Consider the following 18962-nt stretch of genomic DNA (forward strand, 5'->3'; position numbering starts at 1 on the left):
ATTTCCAAAAGATCGTTTGCGGTGAAATGCACAAAACGCTCCATTCCAATTTAGAATTTTTAATTTTGTTACTAGTAATAAAATCTAATACATAGTAAAATGTAATTTATCACTAGACGTTTAATACTAGTAATAAACCTTCCTATTATACTTTCCTTGTCTACCGACAAATTCGTTTCATTTTGTTACGCTTTTATTTTATTCCTCATACTGTGTGCTTATAATAAAATAACAGCATGACAATTATAATACGGGTCTAGAGTGCTTTGGAAAACATTTCCTGTCTACTATCTCAGCAATATTTAATCAATAATTGAATATCAGTAGCGTTAATGATTTCAGATTATAAAACTTTTTTTGATTATAACGCTTACAAATTCCAACGAACGACAACAAAGCAAATATTAAAATGATAAAAACCTGTTACCAAGTTAATATACAAGCTAAATATTAGTTCATTTCTAAGAAACGTTTTATAAAATTCAGATTAAAAAAAAATTCTAATCGTATGATTAAAATGGAAAATTTTTTGTCTATTTTAAATATATTAACGTTTTACTGTAAAATTTATTTTTAACAACGATTTAGTAATTATTGCATATTAAACAGACCAAGTTATTTTTAAAATTATAAGTTTACGAGAGAAATTTAGAAATGCGCTGACTACATGTTATCCCTATATATCTTGTAGCTTGCCAAAGTTATATTTAGTTTTGAAAGACAAAATCATTTACATTCAACAATTTTTTCGTGTGTTTTCAGGAAAATTATCTGCTTTTAACTTTCATTTATGTAGGAAAGATTTTGTCAACTTGCCTAACGTATATGTTGACTGACAGCCACTCTAGAGCTGTCCAATTTGTACAGTACATTTTATCTCTAAATTCACTAAACGTATATAAATAATTGTGTATTATTTAAGCAAATATATTTTTAAAGCGATATTTAAACGGTTCTAGAGAGTTTCTACTCTATTAAATAACTAATACATTCTCATCAATGTATCACTGAAAAATGTATAGCCTGATAAATAAATGATAACATATGTCTCACGTGATCTAACGGGAAATTACTCAAATGAGTCCTAAGTGCAGATTCGGTAATTTGATAATATAATCTATTGAAAAGGGAAAAATTCACATGATGTTTGACCAATTCTAACACACAGGACAGTCTGTTTGATTTGTTTTCACTTCTTATGAAAGTGTTGTTTTTATATCTATCTTTAATATACGAGAGATGAAATTCGTTTTAGCTTTGCTTACCGTAAAGTTTTTGAGTTTATTAGCAGAAGCGGATGGACGGTTTTATCGTAAGTATAAAACATAAATAATTAAATTTAAGTTTAAAATATTTATTAGTAGTTCTTTAATTTCAGATCTTCGATCTATTCGAAGCAAAACGCTTCCTTTAATTCAAGAGCAAACTGTCAGAGATATGATTAAACGTTTAGTGGGAGATAGAGCAAACGAATTCTTAGTCGAAATAATTCCTCAGTTTGGACTAGTTGATAAGGATATATTCAAAGTAATATAACTATATTTATTTTTCCTCTTTATTTTATAATATTGTCTTATTCTCTAAATAAATTAATTTACTTCATTCATTTTAAAACTTTAGGGTATAGCCTATATATTTCTCGTATAATCAATATTATTACAATTACACAGAATCTCGGATATTCGAGGTTCTACTGTAATTATATACTTATAATTTAATTTAAGTATTAAAAATAAAATATTGTTAATATGATAGAGATGTTTTGAGTCGCACTATTATTTTCTTACTTGTTAGTCATATCCGCACATTAATCACACTGTTTAATTTATTTAAATTGATGACAAATAACGATTTGATAATTAAATAACACGAATTTAAGACATTTTGCAGGGTAATTATAATTAAACAGAAGGTGTTTGGAGCACTGTGTAGAAAGAACTGTCGTCTAAATTTAACCAAATTTAGACGACAGTATGTGTACTTTCCTGACCATGGAATTTCGATTTCGCAATATAAAGTTTTCTTCAAAGTTTCTCAATAGGAAAAATTTGGCGCTAATGTCGCTGCAGTTTGCATATTAGATTGTATTGCCTAAAAGTTTTTTGACAACTTGAGAAGTTCAGACATAAAGTGCAATGATTTTATTGCAATTTAGTGCGGTGTTTACAGATTCCGTGAGTTGCGTGTGATTCTCCATATAATAATTTTACAGCATCAAATTACATACATAGAAATGTTCAAGTATCCAACAAATGAGACTAACGAATATAACTTACTGTAAGAGCCTTCTATCTCATTGTCCTAAAACGATGTTTCTCACAAGTTCGTGGGCACATAGATTTTTCACAAATTTGTCCCAGTGTTCCACGAAAAAAATTTAATTTTTTATTGCAAATTTATTCCAATATACTACAGTGTATTACTTTATTCGTAGACAATTCCGTGTTTACTATATTATTCAATACAATAAAGTTTATTAATTTATTGCATGCTTCGTGAAAATAGTAAATGTGGAATTGCTTATCGATTTTTGAATGTACTGTATGTAGTATTTATGCTAATAATCTGCTTAATAAAAAGTATATGAATGATGTTCCGCAGCTTCAGAAAGATTGAGAACCACTGAACCAGCATGATTTCGCTAAACAACACATCTGATGGAGGAACATAAGTGATTTGGATGCAGATATCTCACATGTAACGAAATTGTCTTTTAATACAGCTAAGTTAGGAACATCGTCTTGATAAACAAGGGTCTTCAAGTATCTTCTTAACCAAAAATCACAAGAATTTATGTCTGTGATCGTGGTAACCAAGCTGTTGGAAATTACCGGTTAATCACTCTTTCATTTGTGAAGTCCTGGCGCAATAACCTTTTCATATTAGTGCCGATATGCGGGGTGCTCTATCTTGCATAATGATTGTGGTTTTCATACTAGTGGATTGACAGAACATGCCACTGGTCCATATGTAGTGTTTCCTTCAAAAACAAAATAATTAAATAATTAAAATACGGTCTAATTATGTAGTATATAGCAGCGGATCCAGAAGAATCCAAAGGAAACAGGTAAGAATCTCCAAGCACCGGGTCGACAACATCATAAAGTAGTCACATCTTTGAAATGAGAAGACACAAGTTGAATAAAATAAAATTTATTGAAAACTTAACACATACTGAAGATGAGATACACAAGTACATTTCCTCACAAATTTACATGACACGAACATTACAGTTCATTAAGAAAATGTTCCCTAATCTTATAAGGAGAGGAAGTGTCAGGATAGGTTTCACTATTACGTCTCTACTTCTGTTATCTACTGTCTACTATTGGAGGTTTTTCCGGAAACTATTCTATTCTGTTATACGTTTAGAACCTTTTTTATTAACTTAGAACAGTGTTTCTCAACGGGGGCGATATCGCCCCCATGTGGGCGTTTTTCCATGTTGAGGGGGCGATTAGTAACAATTTATATTTCGGGGGGCGAAAAATAATTTTCTGGGTGATATAGTAAAACATTATATTAAGAATAATTAAATATTTTATTCGTTATATCGTACAATAATTAAACAAATAACATTATACTAGTCACTAGTCTATTAGATGCAGTACGAATTTGGCGTTAGCCTTGTCCCTCGGCATCAAAATTTTGTAGTGAAGGGGGCGATACTATGTAACGGTTTTATTGAAGGGGGCGACGATTCGTTAGAGGTTGAGAAACACTGACCTAGAACATTGATTGGATCGTACCAGAATTCTGTGCAATCAAATCCGTCTGCGTTCTACATTAAAACTATCTTTTAATAATCTTTCAAAAACATCTCTTTCAATCGAACTATCTCCGTTTCTTTCGAACCATCAGTTTAAACTTGATGACGACAGAAAAATTATTATTATTATTTTTAATTCAGGGTCGTGTGATCTATGTCTGATTCTGACAAAGAGTAACTGAAAAATTAAAAAAAAATATGAATAATCATAAGTAGGACCTACCTTTCATTAACATACACAGTACATAACGATTGTAGTGCGGATGGTACCATAAACCATATTTGCCATCATAAATGTTTTTAAAAACAACGTTTTGAAGTTCGAATAAATAAATTTTTTGTGTCAATGGGAGAGCTGAAGTCTGCAGTCTCCTTGGATCCACTCTTCGAAGGGTGCCGTAAACCCGCACCACACTGATTTTTAGTTGATGCAAAGGAATTTGATGATAAACACGTGGGTCTTCTCCACACCAAATATGGCAGTTGTAAGTATTCATCATACCGTCCAAGTAAAAGCGAGGAGGCCATTTACTGCTGCACAAAGTAGTTGCAACTTCTTCCAGTTTAGTCAATTCCGGTTTGCGACCGTTTCTGATTTCATATTGAAAATTTTCGTTTCCTCAAAAAGCAGCGTCATTTGTTTTGAGATTATTAACGGTCAAAGGATGTTTTCGGAAGGACTTTAGACGCTTAAACGGAATTTCTTGAGTGAAGTTCTAGCTTTGCTGCTTCTTTGGCAGTACGATTTAACTAGTAATACGGAATCAAATAATGTAATTACATGATGTCAATTTGCATCGAACATGCTTTTCAATTCTTTATAAACTCCAAAGTTTTTCCACAATTTATGTAATATATAAATTGCAGCGATATTACCGCCAAATTTCCTCTTATAAAAAAATTTTGGAATTAAACCTTTTATTGCAAAATTGAAATGCCATGGTCAGGAAAGTATACACACAAATTTGATTGAATTTGGTCCTATGGTTCTTTCTTCACAGAGTTCTAAACTTTGTTTAATTATAACCACCCTGTATATCAGTGATACGCAAGCATTTCGATTGGCGGGCCAAATTGTCATATAAGTCACAAGTAATCGAGTCACAAATATGTTTAGCTCGGGGGATGTAGTTTGGGCAACGCTGCTGTACTGTACATGTTATGGTTAAATCCCATGAATCGGATAAAGATAGAATTAACTGGCTAAAACTAACTTTATCCAAGTCTTAAAGCAAGTAACAATATATTAATTTTGAACTTTATCTACATAAAGCATGTTGATTCCAAGTCATAAGTGAATAAAGTTGACATTATTCAAAAAACGGATGGATAAAGCAAGAACAAGATTTAAAATTCGGGCTATATCCACTCCAGTTTGGATAAACTGAGAAGAAATGTGGATAAAGCTAGAATTTTAGCTGGATAATGTGCGATTTTTCAATACAGGTTGAATGGATAAAATAAAGGAATTTCGTTTTTAAATCAAATAGAATTTATTGTTTTTTATTGCATAAAAAATAAAATAAATGAAAATAAATGCTACCAGTTTTTTCATTCAAACATTACCAGATTTAGCTAAAAATCGTACCTTTACAACTAAAAATTATAGATTTAGTTTTAAATTACAGAAAGTATTTTTATTTACATAATATCGATATGTACTGTCCTAATATCGATATATTGTTCAGGTTTTTTAGGACATGTTGACTTTTCCGCAGTAGTCACATGTCGACTGTTTTAAGCCTGTCAAGCACTAAATGCTTTGGACGAGCGCCAATCATTTCCGTAGCATTCGTCCAACGGCAGTTGAAACACTTGTCAGATGAGTTAAAATTATTATATCAGGAAATATGTTCAGCAAAATTAAATAACTTTTATATTGTATTAATATGTTATGTTCTTCAACAAATATTATTATTGTTCTAACGAGATTTATTTAAGCAATATATAACAGAAGTACTAAGCAAGAATGTGTGCGCCATTACGGACCGCACGTTTCGGTAACGATTCTAGAAGCGACACTTCTAGAATCGTACGGAATAGTGGAAATACAGTCATGTTAAACATCGTAGTCGAATTAGCACATTGCCATTGTTTTATTGAAGTCAACAGCACGTGCTATTTCCCATTGATTTGAATAAAGATCATATTATTAACCGGATTTTAAGATTTGTTCTTGCTTCATCCATTCGTGTGTTTAGCTTTATTTATCATTAATATTAGCTTTGTTTGTTTCTGACTTGGATAAATTGTGCCTTATACAGATAAAGTTTAAAATTAATAGATTTACTTGCTTTAACCAAAAGTTAGCTTTAGCCGATTAATTCTGCTCCGACTTGAGTTTTAGCTGTAGCATATACAATTCAAATAAAGGAAATGTGCCAAATACATAATCTTAATCAACCCGTTTTGATAAATAAAATTAATAAAGAAACAAAAGACGAGTTTAATAAATGAACTAAGTGTATGTGCACTACAGATCATTTAGTAAAATAACTAATTTCAATGAGCAGATCAGGGAAAAAAAACCAGTTGCTTTCAATGCCAGCACAAAGCGCACTCAGTTTTCCATCATTGCAACGATATAGCTACCTCACTGTTGCCAATTTTGTAATGAAGAATACAAATTTACTTTCGGATAAAAAATTATCTTAGTTGAAAACGGTACAAATGGTATGTAAATAACGTTGTATAATATTGTTTTTCGGAATAATAGAGAGAACTCGTAAGAGTTGCTTTTCCGACATTTTGAACGCATGCACTGAACGTTCAGTAATTCTTTGCTATATTACATCATTTCTTGTACACTAAAAGAACTAGTATTGCCACTCAAGTTTATTTACTGAACTCGTCTAAAGTTTAAGTACTTTATAAAATATTATAGTTTCATGGGGAAAATATTATAGTTTGGTATATAAAATATTTAGATTGAATCTGAAGATGAGTTTATTAAAATCTCTGCAAATACGGGCGTGGCTGCAGCGTGGGGATTTCAGCATTATTTAAAATATTATTGTAATTGCCATTTCTCTTGGTCGGGAAATCAGTTATATCTTCCTCAACCTCTTCCTTCAGTTATTCCTGCATTAATCGTTACATCTAATGACAAGTAAGTTCCCACACTTTCTCATAGTAAATTCTCGTACTTTTGAAATATACTGTTCTTAAAATGTTTATACTTTATAGGTTTCGTTATTATCAAAATGTTTGTACACCTAGCTACTCGATGGTGTGGTGGAATTGGACTAGATGGGAAAAGGAGATCGATTGGATGGCTCTAAATGGTATCAATTTGCCTTTAGCCTTTACAGGGCAAGAAGCTATTTGGAGACGAGTAAGTAAATAATCGATTGTGATATTATAAATGCTATTATAAGCGTAAGTGTCGTAAGGGTTCTTTCAGACGTTTCTTCGACTAAATTTCACGAATGATGATGTTAACGACTTTTTTACCGGTCCAGCCTTCTTAGCATGGTGAGTGTTTAGAAGTAAATAAATAAATAAATAAATCTCGATTATTACAATACTGTATTGAATAAATCAAACGATTTTATGCAAGATACTGTATCTCGAGTCGACAATAATAAATGAATTATTTAAATGTCATTTAAAGTTTAATAAAATTAATTTAGTTTATACAACTTATTTCAAAATAAACATTAATCTATTTGATGACTTACTTTTATTATAAAATATAATGAGAAATGAGTAAAATGTAGACTATTTATATAGGCCTACTGTTTATTAAAAGAATGTTAGATTAAATTTACATTGTCTTACAAAACATTAATCTTTATACATATTTAATAGTGTTTGGAATTCGTATTTGTGGAGAATTTTTTATTTCGAGTGATATTTATCAATGTTATTTTTTCCAGGAATAGAATGGGTAATGTCCAGAAATGGGCTGGCCCTTTATCCGTGAACTGGCATTTGCAGCAAATGTATCTACAGCATAAGATTTTAAATCGAATGAGAAATTTTGGCATGACACCCGTGCTTCCCGCTTTTGCTGGCCATGTGTTACCCGCAACCCCTCGGTAAAACTACTATGTAGAAATAATGAAAATTCTGAAATCATATTATTATATTGTTCGGTTTCAAAAATCATATATTCTATTACTAAATTATTCTATAAAATTTCTTCAAAATAATTATCTTAATGTTTTTAATTTCTCAGCGTTTATCCTAAGGCCAACGTTACTGCGATTTCTTGGGGAAGTTTTACACCACCTTACTCAAAGTAAGTACTGTCAAAAAGTACTACTAAGTTCAAAAATTTCCGGACAAAATCAAATACTATCATGTTCAAACTAATCTATCATTTTTGGCAACCACGCACTTCTGCCAGCGTCTATAGAAGTCTATGAAACATTTTAAAAATCATCCTTTTCCACTTATTTAACATGATCACGCATCGGTCGTGACCTCTTCAGCAGTTCGGAAATGTTGCCCTTCATATAGTCTTTCATTTTAGGAAAGAGGTAGAAATCACAGGGTGCTAAGTCAGAGGTGTAGGGAGGATGAGGCAGCATCGTCATACCATGATTTGCAAGTTATTCTCTCACTAGAAGCGACCGATGTACAGAAGTATTGTCATGTTGCGGTACCCAATCTTCTGCCTGCTCTCCTTTCCGGTTATTTCCGACTGATGGCATCGCGCAGACGAGCAAGCACTTCCATGTAGTATCTTTGACTGGTGACGCAGTCGTGCCATTGGGAATAAATGCACGATGCCTTTCGAATCGAAGCATTACTTTGCCATTTGAACAGTTCTGTTGGAACATTTTCGTTTTGGGGTTGTCTTCAGCTCAGACTGGCAATACTGCGTTCTTCGATGAGTTTCTTAGGGATGATGTTTGATAGTCGCGATACACCCGCAGGCCTTCCATAAGGATAACATGGTAACTTTTCAAAGAAATTCCTATCTCCTCTGCAATCATTACAACACATCCGACGATTAGTCAAACAACTCCGTACATTATTCGCAACCATCTGTAGTGTTTTTGTAGCCGATTTCACAAACGCTGACATAAAATTTCAGCTCAAAACGATTCATTCCAGCAATCCGACGAAATTGCCTGATACAATATTTTCAGAATTTTAAAATGCTTTCTCTGTTTTAAGATTTGAAAACCTCTGACATGTTTGCGATTTGAACGAGGACATCTTTTTGGAACCAAAATGAAACAAACTAGTTAATAAAATAAAATACCGTTTATATTTGCAGCAAATGTCAGGAAGTAACATCTCGGGTAGGGAAATCAATACTTAATTTTGTTTCACCATAGACAATTATTAAAGTACTGTCATAAGAATAAATCAAATATTAAACAAAATCTATACTTTTATATCATCGTTAGCCTTTCTTTATACTTTAATAGAAGAAAATACCTTGAATATTGAAGAAAAGAGTATGTTCTCCCTCCACCTCAGTCCATATTGGGTATGCAGAACAGCTTTATTTGCCAGACAGAAACACTTAACGACAATCGAATGAGGCACGGCTTTAGTAGGGTTGATACTGAATGATGAGGTCTACATTTACATTTGCCCCATAACCCCAATTTCAATTTATTTATTTATAGTCAATCCATCCTCATTTAATGCTTTCTTGAATTGCAGAAACAATTCTGTCTGAATCAGACCCGTCTAAAACAAGTAGCTGTGGACAATGTCAATTACGTTTCTTTATTTCGCTGTAGTAACAAATATCAACCTCTAGAATTTTAACATTCGAATTGTCCGTGCATTTGTAAATAAGAAGACTATTAAAAAACACTATTTTTATATTATTAACAAGTTTTTGTGGAGAAAGAGTCCTAAAATTTCTCTGATTAGACCTGTGCACTTGGTCATAATGCAGCTTGAAATCGTTTAAAACATTTCTGTCTGAAGTTTTGCTTCCATCCACCCTACGCGACTTTCTCATCGGGCTTTCATATGCAACTTAAAAATTCAATTAAATAATCAACAGTTTGAAATGATGAATGTTCAGCAATAAAGACTAAAAGTTTTAGGTCATTCTGCAGATTCCTGGTGTTAGTTTTAAAAATTGTTGATTACCTGCTGCTTCTTCCCAGAATTGTAATTCTTCTTATGCTTTTCGGTGTTCGCATAATCTTCCAGATCTTTTTCCGGGCTGCAAGAGTCGTGTTGCGTACTTTACAAAACGTTTTACTTGGTTCTCCTTGCACCTATCTCAACCAGCTTGAAAATAAAATCTATATTAAGCTTATACTGATAATGATGAATATGCACCTGCAGGGTGTAACTCTATTAGTGCCACAAATTGTTTGATTGTCGCGCTTTCTGCGAGTCACTAACCGAGAATTTACTCGGTTACGTATAGCACAAAAATTGCCCTCTATCTTTGACCTGTGCTTATTGAGGTACTGTGCAGTACCTTCGATATTACTGACGAAATCATATTAGTCCGGAAACTTTTTGAATCTAATGGTATTTATATTTAGCCTAAATAAAATTCGATTATTCTCTGCACAGTGTTTACTTCTTGAGTCCAACTGATCCCTTATTTCAGACATTTGCTACTACTTTTTTAGAAGAGGTATTTTTTAAACCGATTATTTCATTAATCGTGGTTCATAAAATACATGGTTCAGTTTATTCTTTCTGTTACAGTACATTTCTGAATATGGAACCGATCATATTTACAACACTGATTTGTTCAATGAAATGAGTCCACCTTCTAGGTTAGTTTTGGATTACACAATTCTATAATAAATATTTTATTATTTTTAAAATCAATTATATTTTAAATTAAAGTCAGCCCTCCTTTCTACGCACATGTGGACAGGCAGTTTTTCGTTCTTTAGTATCTGTGGATCCCAAAGCTATTTGGTGAGTTAGACATTTTGAAAATAATTTAATATATTTAAAAAAAAATAGAATTAAATACTTTTTAAAACATAAAATTAAGTATATTTAATGTAGGTTAATGCAAGGCTGGTTATTTGTAAATGATCCCTCGTTTTGGCAGCCTGCACAAGCTCAGGCTTTGTTAACATCAGTACCAATAGTATGAATAAATCTATTAGTCTTCGTTGATTAGTATAATTTTTATTAACCATGTATTTTTTCGACAGGGAAGAATGCTTATTCTAGATTTAGAAGCTGAATTCTACCCGCAGTATCAGAGACTGGAATCATTTTATGGACAGCCTTTTATTTGGTGCATGCTTCATAATTATGGCGGAGTTAATGGGTTATACGGTTCTTTTTGGGCCGTTAATGCCGTAAGTTAAACAATTCAGTCTCTCTCTTTATTCTAATAATCTTTAAACTAAAACTCATTGAATATTTTAAGGGTCCATTTACTGCTCGAAATTATCCCAATAGTACTATGATGGGAACTGGGCTGACACCAGAAGGAATAGAACAGAACGATGTCATGTATGAGTTCATGAACGAAATGGCTTGGCGTAGAGAGAGTTGTGATCTTCCTTCATGGTAAAATATAATTTTTATTGTCTAAAGTGATTATCTTTGATACCTAATTTCCGTTCTTAATTAATAGGATTTCTAATTATACTTTACGAAGATATGGCAAATTATCTAGTAATCTAACTAAAGCGTGGATAATTTTACAGGTCTGTAATTATCATTTTCATACGGAATATAAATACAATATCATATTAAACGTAAAAACAATTTGTTTCACATAAATAATAAGAGAAATACTTCTGTTTTTATAACTTTTTAGTGATTTAAAAAATTATTTTTAAATTAGTTTAAAGATTATGAATCATTAAACTAATTTAAAAGTTTTTCATTTTAATTATTTTTCTATAGAGAAGTGTTTATAATGCTTCCAAAGCTTTTCGAGATCATGGTAAATATGTTTTGGTACGACGACCTTCATTATCTGCCGGTCCTCAAGTAAGTATACATAAGTTAAATTAGTTTTGAAATTTAATAGTTTAATAATTAATTTTTGTTTTATAGCTTTGGTTTAATAATACCGATGTATACAAGGCTTGGTACTATTTTATCAATGTTTTAGACGACGAACAATTTACTCTAAAGAGCACATTTCTGTAAATGAAATTATATTCTTTTATAGAGGCTTTCCACTATTTACTATGATAAATTGCGAATTTTTAATAGATACGATTTAGTGGATTTGACTCGGGAAGTTCTTCAACTTTTAGTAGCAGAATATTTTGAAGAAGCCAAAACTTTCTTTCGTAAGAAAGATGAAGAGAATCTGAGGTATACACAATAATAAAAATCCCAGAATAGAAATAAATTTTAAATAGAATTTTTAATTTACAGGAAAACTTCTACGATTATTCTGGGAATTTTAAAGGATCTCGAAAATGTTTTAACTTCGAATGTGCATTTTCTGGCTGGAAAATGGTTCCAAGATGCTAGAAATTTAGGAGTTACTCCAAATGTTAGTTATGTCTTTAATTATAAAAATTATACTTTCAATCAATTTATTAACTTTGTGTGTTTTCAGGAAAATAATCTTTACGAATTTAATGCCAGAAACCAGATCACACTTTGGGGTCCAAACGGAGAGGTGAGAATCAAAATTATGTTTTATTTTTTTATCTTTGTAAAATCTTTTTCATTTTAGATATTAGATTATGCTACCAAACAATGGTCAGGAATGATGTCTGGGTAAATATTGCTTAATAATAATAACTACAAAATTAAATTTAACTGATTACAGCAATTATTTCCTAGATATTTTTATCCCCGTTGGTTTCTTTTCCTGAACACACTTCAAGATTGCCTGAGTCAAAATAAGCGCTTCAATCAATCAGAGTTCAACTGGAAAGTGAAAAATTTTGTCGAGGAACAGTTTGCTTACAGTACAGACGTTTATCCATCCCATCCTCTTGGTAAGCATTTCTTTTTCCGTCATGCTATTCAAACAGTGTTAAATGTGAACGAAGTTATTCGTATTTTTAGGTAACACCGTACAAATAGTACGCGATCTGTGGCAAAAATACCATCCGTCAATAATTAAGAAATAAATCTGGTGATAAAAATCCATCAAGATTTTTATTTTCACGCAAGATACAACCAGAAGCTTCTCTTACATAAATGATCTGACTATATATCATGTAAAAGCTTTGAAAGATGACCGTGTTAGTAGAAAATGCAGACGTTATTGTTTTCTGGACCAATCATTATTTTGTTTCGAAACTTCCTTTCACTGAAGAAGAAAGCTGGAATGAAGTCGCTTTTTTCCGAATGCTGATAATAATGATTGGCTATTTAGTTGATTCTACTTCCGATAGAATAAAATATAATAAAAATCTAAGTAAAAAGTCTAAAGACTCTTTTTTTCACTCGATCTTCGAATAGATGAGAATCCGAAGTTGGCTTTGATCTTCATCTTAAATCACGTCAGTCGGAGTCGAGAAGCCGAAGTTGATGAAAATGGGTTAAACTCTTCCTCCTTTCGTAACAGTCCTTTCGATGATGGTTACTGTAAAAATAGCAATTGGGTGATTAGCATGAGGATTTTTCATTAAAAACGATTTACTTAGATGGACAGTATGTGGAATGCATTGTCACAATCTATTATTTTATTTATATTCTCTCTGTAAGGAAGAACTTACTATGAAGCGCCGCACTCTTGGTTTGGGCTTTTCCTTAGGCTTCAGAACCTCTTCTTTAATTGCTTCGAATTTCGCCTTCAAATTCTTGGCCGTATCAGCTTGTGGTAAATATTCATCCTCTTCGTTTCTATCTGGTTCCAATTCTTTCATTTCTGCTTCCCATTTTTCGAACTTTTCGCGAAGTAGTTTGGCCTTATCCGCTTCTACTACTATGTCGTCTTCTACTTTATAACTTGACCTTACAATAGAGGGATCTCTCTCGGGTTCTGGCGAAGAATCCTTGTCTTTGTCTTGTCGAGTAAATTCGCGTGGGGGTGTAATACGCTTCAAAGGTTTAGGCCCGCTGGGTTTTGGAGCCGATTCTTCTCCATTCTCCAGCGCTTTAAACTTGTCTAACATGCGTTTTGCTGTATCCGTCATTGGTATATCATCAACGATACTTCCAGATCTCACTACGTTAGGATCGCGTGGAATTTCTACTTCAGGCGATTCTTCTTTCTTGGTTTCTCGAGGTGGCGTGATCTGAAATCGTTTTCTTTCTTTCTTTTCCTCTTTGAAGTTCTCGAAAAACTTAAATCTTTCGCTAACTTCCGTAGTTTCAACTTGAATCTCTTCTTTTTCGGCTGGTTCGCTGCACTTGACGACTTCTCCATCGACAGATGACTGAGTAGAAAACGTCCTGGAACGACTTCTCTCTACAGAAGGCGACTTGTTAGTTCTAATGGGAGGAAGAGTCTGAACGTTGGCGTCTATCTGTTTGAACAGACTTCTTGCTGTAGTTGCTGTGCCTGATAGATAATATATTGTTAGAGATTTTAAATACAATTCCGACAAAATCAAAATAATTACCTGGTTCCGTAAATACACTCAAATCTTCTTCTCTTTCTTTACGGATTTTTTCTACTTTTTCCAATACTAAGTACTTATCTTCTACATCCCCCTTTTCGAATTTCTCTTTGATGTGCCCGGCTTTGATATCCCTTCCTAGATTAATCGTATCACTCCTTCTAGGTCCCATTCTGCCAGAATCTTGACACGCCTTCTCATAGACCTGTCTCATAGATTCCGACCTTCCTAAACAAAGTCTCTGTCTGATACGATTAACTTCATCTTTGATTTCATCTTTTCTTTCTTCTCGAGTTCCCAGCGCACCTGTTTCCCATTGCGATTTCAAATTATCCATATCGTGAAAAGCTACCTATAAAGAAAGTGAATTTTAACAGGTACTATAATCTTGATACACAATAAACGATATAGAAATCGTACTTTTTCCCGTTTTCTGCTCTCTCTAACAACGGAGGGGTCCCTATCTTCGTCGTCTTCGCTATCAGAATCTTGTATATCACCATTTTCGTTTTCTCCGGCAATCGCAGATTGATATCTGTAAAAGAGAAGATCAACATTAATGAAATGTAAAACACTTTCTACTTATTTAAAAAGCTAAACTCACTTAGCCAATCTGAGCATAAGACTATCACATCTCTGTAATCGTAACATATCGGTATGAGAAGGAAGCTTATATTCTTCCCCTCCTGATTCAAACCTGGATTTTATATTAGTTAAATCTAAATTTATATTATCCAATATATCATCGGCTTTAGAATTACCTGTCAAATAAATAGATCAAACATCAATTACTATTCTATTTCTGCTCGGAATAAAATTCAAAGTAAACAACTCAAAAGTGGAATTCAATCACATTTTTTTTCTTTTTTCTATACATTTTATAGTAAATATTTTGATTGAAGAGTCAAGCTAAGTCATAACAGATAAAGATAATAAACAGGTTTGTTTAGAATAAGATGAGAAATTACTTACTGCGAACAACATCGGGTGGTAGTTCAGCTGGGATGTTTTCTCTTATAATCATTTCATGCTTCCTGGGTCTCTCTGAAAAAAGTATTTTATGTGGTTTCGAGTTTATAATGAGGTTTTTTTTAAAAATTAAATATTACATACTTGGTGCTGCGTCATCTTCAAATTTAACTTTAGGCTGAAAAAGTAATTTGAAATGCTGTTTGCAATATATATCACCTTCGTGAGAGGAATAGCTGTCCACTCTAAAATGAAGCATTATTTTATTTTTAATGTTTCAATTTAAACGTTTTTATTAAATAATTTAATATATTTACTAAATTAATTTTAATGAGTAGAAATATACGAAAAAAAAAAAAAACTAACGTTAAAGCTTTGTTGCACTCCTTGCATCTGAAGCAAGATTTGTGAAAAATGTTCTTTTCCGCTTTGACTTTTTCCATTTGATAAACGAATTTTCCACATATTTTGCAGAGAGTGTTATTTTCTTTTCCAGCCTATAACAAAAAATAAATATTGTTTTAACTAAAAAATTTCTGACATCGTAACTAATGCTCTTTTGCTGACAGGTTAAATAAACAAGTTTACTCGAATAATTGGAAGTACTTAAATTCCCTTCTCTCTTTTAATAGAATTCGAAAAAATAACTGTTCTAACCTGGCTGAAGCGCTTGGCCACCTCATTAGGATCGACGGAAGGTTTGATTCCATCTTGTTCTTCTTCCTCTTCCTCCTCATCTGACAGTTCAACTTGCATCTACAAAAAAATAAAGTTCTAATTCCATCCATATCCAATTTGTTTCTAGGAGGATATTTTACTCACTTTATCATGGTCTTTCGTGCCATTCATTTCATAATTATTGTTTCTCAGGGCGTTCCCGCGCTCCTCATACCTTTTGACATCCTCCGTTTCGCTGGTTTCCGTACTTTTTTTGGACACATAATTCGACCGCTTTTCCACTCTCGAGGTTGTTACACTGTGCTAAAATAGAAAGCCACAAAGATGACGTTTCTCCGGAAAAACACCAGCCATTGGGCCGGAGTAAAAGGGGTCGCTTAAAAATACATTTTCTAAGCTCTAGGTGTTCCGCGCAAACAGCTATTCCTAGACGGCGGCGCCCATTCTGATTACTTTAACTATTTGGGGGAAGACGCGCTTATCCTATTTTTAAAGAGGAGAGAGCACTTATCTGGCTCGGGAAGGAGCAGACCTGCGAGATGAACAATCTGCTGGTGTACATCTTCAGCCGTAGCGACGACTGCCAGATGTTCGTTAACGCGAATTGGTTTTATTACTTCATAATGGGCCTACAGGTGCGGCACACACTTACCGTTCTTTTGTCCAGCTCCGCCATACTCATCTGAAAATGGAAGACAAGTGATCAGAATACGGAAATCATCAAAATCGTTTTTATTTTGAAAGTAAACAAAGAGAAGTTAGCACGCGCATTTCTATTTTTGTACGAGTACAGGTAGTCACGACCCGGCCAACAAACGAGATCGGGGTGACAGCCCACTTTATTCGAGAACAACTTTTATTTAAAATAGAAACATTTTGCAAGTGACGCTATATTTCTTCGATGATGAAATCCTCAGTAAACTTTTCTGCGATTCGATTGCGCCAGATATGATGTCACGAATCGTAAATTTAATCGTGGTTTCCCTCCCACGGACGTAGAGTCACGTTCCACTTCTGACAAAATCCGGAAGTGCGCCGCTTATGGAGGCGGCGCATGCGTCGAGAAGGATTTTGTCACCCTAGAAAACGAAATTCGAGTCTCGGAAATACGAGGGGGTAAGAAAAGTCTTTGACCGAGTTGGAACAAAGATTAGGACGAGAAGACGACCGTTAAAAATAAAATACAGAAATATTAACCTGTCGGAAAAATATACTTAATCCCTTCGCTATTAAACAACTTCGTCCCACTTATTATTATTATTATCCTTAGACGAGGTGGGTCTAAAACGGGCGCCAGTGACGTCAATCACCAACACACCGCTGCTTTGTCCGGTCCAGACACAAATTGCCCCTGTATCGGCATCTTCTCCGAAGTTCGGATATGTTAGGCGGAAGAATTCGCCTTTCCAAAGGAAAGTTTGCCAAGTGGGAGAAGATCAGAGAGTGAATCTGCAGAAATAATCATGTGGAGGCGAATGTCAGATGTCTCTCGACCTTGGCCAATGTTACGTCGACATGTGGAGTGCACGTTTAGTGAGCGACAGCGTGGGCTTAGTTGTTCACATTCCTATAGTTGCCAGGCCGAATCGTCGAATTTGTCTTGGCAATATCGAGGCTCGAACACTTTATCCTTTTTTCGATATAAGTGTTGAACCTCCATAAACGGTGGATAAAATCCTGACGACTCATAAATATTAAATAAGCTGCTCTTCGTACGGATCTCAAACGTATTAAACGTAAAATTCAAGGGCTAATAAAATAGCGAGTGAATTAAGTAGGCTGGCATCTGCCCCAATAACTCTCAAAATAACCTCTACCTAAAATCACTACTAATCACTCACCAAAACAGCGACAATTGGTGGCCTAATTCGTATGTTTTTCTCCCTTTAATTCGCCTATTTGACGATTTCGAAATAATTTCAGTTACGAAAAGCACCTACCTGCTTGTTTGGTCGAAGAAGAGAAGAGATACCCGAACGAACAACTTTGTCTGAAAGGAGAGGCTGTACTAGCGAGACCGAGATGGATCTGCCAAATTTCTCCCTGTCTATAAATAGCACCAATCGAGTTGTGGGCTAGTGACGTCATCCCAGGCAAAATACAGCCAGGTTACTCGACTGTTTATTTCTGGTTGCAACGACCGATCGTCCGAAAGCCCATTTATTTGACTTAATTAAAGATTTTAACGCCATCGTTTAACCACTTTCTTCAAGAATAAATAACTTATGTTTGTAAAAATGACATAGGGAGAAAAGTCTAAATAACTAGTTAAAGAATGAGGTAAACTTTAACAAACTGAAATCTCATAAAAAGTGATTTATAGCTCGATGTATATAAAACTTAATGTATTAAATTCACAAGTTAATAATATTTAACAATACGATTAAGTCGATTGGTGTCTAGTTTAAGTATGTTGTCTTATCTAATAATGAATTCGGCAGTAAAATAAATTGCATAAAATATAACCGTTTATAATATAAAAAAGGGTAAAATAATACAGCAAAAAGCATTATATTTTTCTATCGTTTACAAATGAAAAGCAACACAAAGTTAATTTGCTCTCGTTTGGTAGCGAAGCGACCGTCCGAACAGTTCGCTTCTTGTTGGGGATAACAATTTTCAGTCAACCCGTTATTTAGTTATTATTATTTCACAGAAGATGTGGAAAGATCGGATCGATAACAAGTCTAGCAATTCCATTTGCTGTGGGCGGGTCGAGAATAAGTTTTGCATCGGCAGCGAATTTCCATTAGAAATTGTAGAAAATAAAGAAGGTGTTTGTAAAGAAAGAAGCAGTTTTAAAATACAAAATATTTATTTCATAAGATTTCAAAGTAAGGCACAAAGTTTACATTTTTGATAATAATAATTTGTTTCATAACAAGTGTTTCGTTGTTAAGTGCAATTATTTAAACTGATATTTGCAATTCTCTTATTAAATAAACTTATATTCTGCGGTTTCTGTAAATCTTATCCAAATTAATGAATGTTAGACTCTGGATTCTAGTATAAATAATTTTCGTATTAAAATTCTATAATATGTAACTACATTACTATATTCTGCGTAACATACATTTTAATCATTATAATTAGAACATTAGAAT

The 18962-nt window shown here is 33.3% G+C and overlaps 2 protein-coding genes across 2 annotated transcripts; one reads left to right on the top strand and one right to left on the bottom strand.

Annotated features, from left to right (window-relative positions):
• Positions 1-1113: 1113 nt before the first annotated feature.
• Positions 1114-12851, top strand: LOC111622570 (alpha-N-acetylglucosaminidase-like). Its single transcript, XM_023364979.1, has 22 exons — positions 1114-1312; positions 1379-1527; positions 6697-6878; positions 6956-7103; positions 7173-7243; positions 7648-7809; positions 7950-8012; positions 10274-10337; positions 10412-10482; positions 10556-10630; positions 10724-10808; positions 10876-11025; positions 11097-11239; positions 11307-11379; positions 11582-11668; positions 11735-11826; positions 11897-12001; positions 12065-12185; positions 12252-12314; positions 12372-12415; positions 12482-12639; positions 12710-12851. The coding sequence occupies exons 1-22, from the start codon at positions 1240-1242 to the stop codon at positions 12772-12774; spliced, it is 2244 nt and encodes a 747-aa protein (XP_023220747.1). The 5' UTR covers positions 1114-1239; the 3' UTR covers positions 12775-12851.
• Positions 12785-17920, bottom strand: LOC111622571 (protein-methionine sulfoxide oxidase mical3b-like). Its single transcript, XM_023364980.1, has 12 exons — positions 17799-17920; positions 16511-16540; positions 16003-16161; positions 15838-15936; positions 15547-15677; positions 15325-15425; positions 15184-15255; positions 14816-14972; positions 14632-14746; positions 14215-14563; positions 13366-14153; positions 12785-13232 (listed from the first exon to the last, which is right to left on the bottom strand). The coding sequence occupies exons 2-12, from the start codon at positions 16538-16540 to the stop codon at positions 13230-13232; spliced, it is 2004 nt and encodes a 667-aa protein (XP_023220748.1). The 5' UTR covers positions 17799-17920; the 3' UTR covers positions 12785-13229.
• Positions 17921-18962: the final 1042 nt, after the last annotated feature.

This window comes from Centruroides sculpturatus, unplaced genomic scaffold, assembly GCF_000671375.1.
Source record: "Centruroides sculpturatus isolate CEXI.00-Female unplaced genomic scaffold, Cexi_2.0 scaffold199, whole genome shotgun sequence".
Lineage (NCBI taxonomy): Eukaryota > Metazoa > Arthropoda > Arachnida > Scorpiones > Buthidae > Centruroides > Centruroides sculpturatus.